The 3803-nt window shown below is 39.5% G+C and overlaps 1 protein-coding gene across 1 annotated transcript; it reads left to right on the top strand.

The window, feature by feature from the left end:
* Positions 1–2271: 2271 nt before the first annotated feature.
* Positions 2272–3207, top strand: LOC110199662 (olfactory receptor 5M8-like). The gene has a single exon (XM_020974539.2). The coding sequence runs from the start codon at positions 2272–2274 to the stop codon at positions 3205–3207; it is 936 nt and encodes a 311-aa protein (XP_020830198.1).
* Positions 3208–3803: the final 596 nt, after the last annotated feature.

Genomic DNA, 3803 nt, shown 5'->3' with positions numbered 1-3803 from the left:
AATAGGTGAAAATGATGGGCTGAATACACTAAGAGCACATTTCATTGAGAGCAATGCAAAGTTCCATATTTTAGTTCAAAAGTGAAACTTCACATTTATAGAATGACAAAAGATCAAAGTTGGAAGGGATGGCAGGGGTTATCTAATAAATGTCCTTAACTTGGGGTGTACAGACATCCCCATGTGGATAAATTTCAGGAGGTTTTATGAACTTGAAAAAGAAAAAAAATTAAGCATGATCATTTTTTTTCTGTAATCCTAAGTATTTTATTGTATCCATTTAAGAACACGATTCTCAGGAGGGGTCTGTAAGCGTCACCAAATTGCTAAAGGGATCCATGACACAAAAAGATGAAGAAGGCCTGATTGAATTCAACATTACCTGAAGAAAAATGTCCTCTACAATATACCAACAGGGGGTCACGAAATTAGGCTTCAAGACTCAGTGAGAGGTAATCAGTGCAATAGATAGAGTCAGGAAAGCTCATCTTCCTGAGTTCAAAGCTAGCCTCATACACCTACTAGCTGCGTCACCTTGGGGAAGTCACTTAACCTTGTTTGCCTCACTTTCTTCATTTGTAAAAATGAGGCTGGTGAAGAAAATGGAAAACCATTCCAGTACACCTTTGCCAGGAAAAACCCCAAATGGGGTCACAAAAGAGTTGGACAAAACAGAAAATGACTGAACAACAACAGTCTTAATCTGTTAGACATCTGTGTGTATAGATAGATGGATAGATAGATAGATAGATAGATAGACAGACAGACAGACAGACAGACAGACAGACAGATATACATATATATAGAGAAAGAGAAATACCTCTGTACTATTAGGAACAACCTTCCCCAACTGTCTGCTCTTGAGGACTGGATACAAAATTATGCCTTCTAAGGTCTAAGCTCTAATGGCAAGTTCTGAAGGTCAGGAGAGGTGGCTCTTTTTTTCTGGAACAAATTATTTTATTTTTAAAAAAATAAACAGGGAATTGCCCAATTAATAACAAACTTACTTCTTCCATGAAGTTACGGAGTCATGACAAATGTTGAGGCTTTGTTCTATCTGGAGCACAGATGGGCAAGGGCCTAATACTTTCAAATGACAAGAAGGTAACTGGAATACAAGTATGATGTTGCCAGAGATGGCTGAGCAATCAAGCTGCTTATATAGAAATAAATCCTAATTAATATAAGCCCATATCCAAGAAGGACAAATATTGCAAATTTGGGTAGTAGTCAAGGTTGAACTGGAAACTGTAACGCAAAGAATTGAATTCAACTTCTGTATCACAGATTTGCTGGGATGACTGTGGGTGTTATAATACATCTATAAAAGACTATACCTAATTTAAAAAGAAGAGATTAAATTAAAAGGATGGCACAATGATATTTTGCACATTAAGAAGATCTCTACACATGAAAAAATTCAGGAACTGTAGTAGGAGTAGATTGATGGAGAGAGTATGTATAAAGATGAAAAAAGAGAAAACAGATGTAGAGATATTATGGAGATATACCACTAATTAAAAATGGAGATAACACACTAAATTATGAGTATAAATTGTGATTCTAAGAATATTCAGATATGTACCTGACAATCACAATAATTAGGATCAGAGGAGAAAATGACCAAAGGAAAAAAGAGAGAGAGAGAGAGAGAGAGAGAGAGAGAGAGAGAGAGAGAGAGAGAGAGAGACAATGTAAATAAAATGGAAAGGGAAAGGGAGGGAGAAAAAGACAATCAAAGAAAAGAAAGGATAGCATTAAACAATAACATCTGATATTTCTATAGTGCTTTAAGTTTTACAAGTTGTAAAACTTTACAGTCTTCTTTGAGATTCAGAAATGTTATGCAAGGTAAGAAGGACAGAATTTGCTATCCTCATTTTACAGATGTGGAAGAAGAAGTTTGAGGGAATTAAATGGCATGCCTGTGTTTGAACAACTACTTTGGTTCCAGAGGTGGGATACACACCCAGGTCATGCTACCTCTTATGTCCAGCACTCTATGAATTGTCTCTTGCTGCCTACAATGGTTAGGGGGTGCTGCCCCAAGCTGCTTTGTTTACCCAAGGAGGTGATTTGTGTAGAAATAAAGGAAATAAAAGCACAAGAGGAGGGGGAAATGAGAGGAACAGAATGGAAGGCATCTACTTTTTGAAAAAAATAAACTTTTACCTAAAAATAACTCAATTTGTTTATTATCCACGTTTAATGATCCCTCTATATTAGCAGGTACAAAGCCAAGGAGTGTGGATCTCATACAGGGAAGTGATGAGTGGGAATGTCACTGCAAGCCCTAAATTTATTCTCCTGGGACTAACCCACCGCCTGGAGCTTCAGGTCCTATTCTTTGTCCTCTTTCTAACCATCTACATCATCACTGTGGTGGGGAACCTGGGAATGATGGTATTAGTGCAAATCACTCCCCGGCTTCACACACCCATGTATTTTTTCCTGAGTCACTTGTCTTTTGCAGACCTCTGTTTCTCTTCCAATGTGAGTCCAAAGATGCTGGAGACTCTCATAGTGGAAAAGGCCACCATCTCCTACTCAGCTTGTTTGGTGCAATGTTACCTTTTCATTACTTTGGCACATGTGGAAATCTACATCCTGGCTGTGATGGCCTTTGACCGCTACATGGCCATCTGCAATCCTCTGCTCTATGGCAGCAAGATGTCCCCAGCTGTCTGCACCTCTCTCATCTCAGTGCCCTATGTCTATGGCTCTCTCATGGGTCTCATGGAGACCATGTGGACCTATAGCTTATCATTCTGTGGCCCCAATAAGATTAACCATTTCTACTGTGCTGACCCTCCCCTCATCAAGCTAGCTTGTTCTAGTACTTACAGAAAAGAAACATCAATGTTTGTTGTTGCTGGGTTTAACCTCACCTTTTCCCTGCTCATCATTCTCATCTCCTATCTATACATTTTCCCAGCTATCTTCAGGCTTCGCTCTGCAGACAGCAGGCGCAAAGCCTTCTCCACCTGTGGGTCCCATCTCACAGCTGTCACTATATTCTATGCAACTCTCTTCTTCATGTACCTGACACCACCCTCTGAGAAGTCTGTGGAACAGGGGAAAATGGCAGCCGTGTTTTATACCACAGTGATTCCCATGTTGAACCCTATGATCTACAGCTTAAGGAACAAAGATGTAAAAGAAGCCTTAGGCAAGGAACTCTTCAGAAAAGAACTTTCTAAATAAATTTTAATGTTCAGCTGTCTAAAGCAGTTTACTATTCCTTAAGCTCTGTGGCCTTGGAAATGTCTATGACTTTTCTTGCACAAGCAATTTGGGCTAGTTTACATGTGCCAGAGATTAGGCCCGACCAACACTATTGCTGGTTCTGATGTTCTTCCTTTCCAGGCACAAAAAAATTCCCAAGTTAGTGACTGTTTTAATGACTAGGCGCAAAGCAGCATTGTTTAGGAGAATCGGAATTAGGATCACTAGCAGAAGACCAGGGTTCACATACTGCTTTCAAGACTCACAACATTGGGCAAATCATGTCTTCCCTCTGGGCTTTGACCTGCATGTATATGATGTGAGCAGGCTGAAGTAGATGATTATTAAGGTCCTTTTCACCTCTGAATCATATGTTCTCTAAAGAAGAGTGTCAGTTACATAGAAATGTGTTGGGTAATTGCTGTTTTTTAGAACTCTCTCCCCCAAATGACTGAAGAAACAGTTGCAGAGGATTAGATTCAAAAAAGGCCTTAGATTACCCAGTTCTTTGCTCTCCCTATTTTAATGAGAGGAAAGTGAATTCTAGAGAGGGGCAGAGACCTGAGTAAAGTCAT

This window comes from Phascolarctos cinereus, unplaced genomic scaffold, assembly GCF_003287225.1.
Source record: "Phascolarctos cinereus isolate Bilbo 61053 unplaced genomic scaffold, phaCin_HiC Scaffold_9;HRSCAF=440, whole genome shotgun sequence".
NCBI classification, from domain to species: Eukaryota; Metazoa; Chordata; class Mammalia; order Diprotodontia; family Phascolarctidae; genus Phascolarctos; species Phascolarctos cinereus.
The sequence above is the reverse complement of the archived record's forward strand: the minus strand, read 5'-3'. Positions and strand labels throughout refer to the sequence as shown.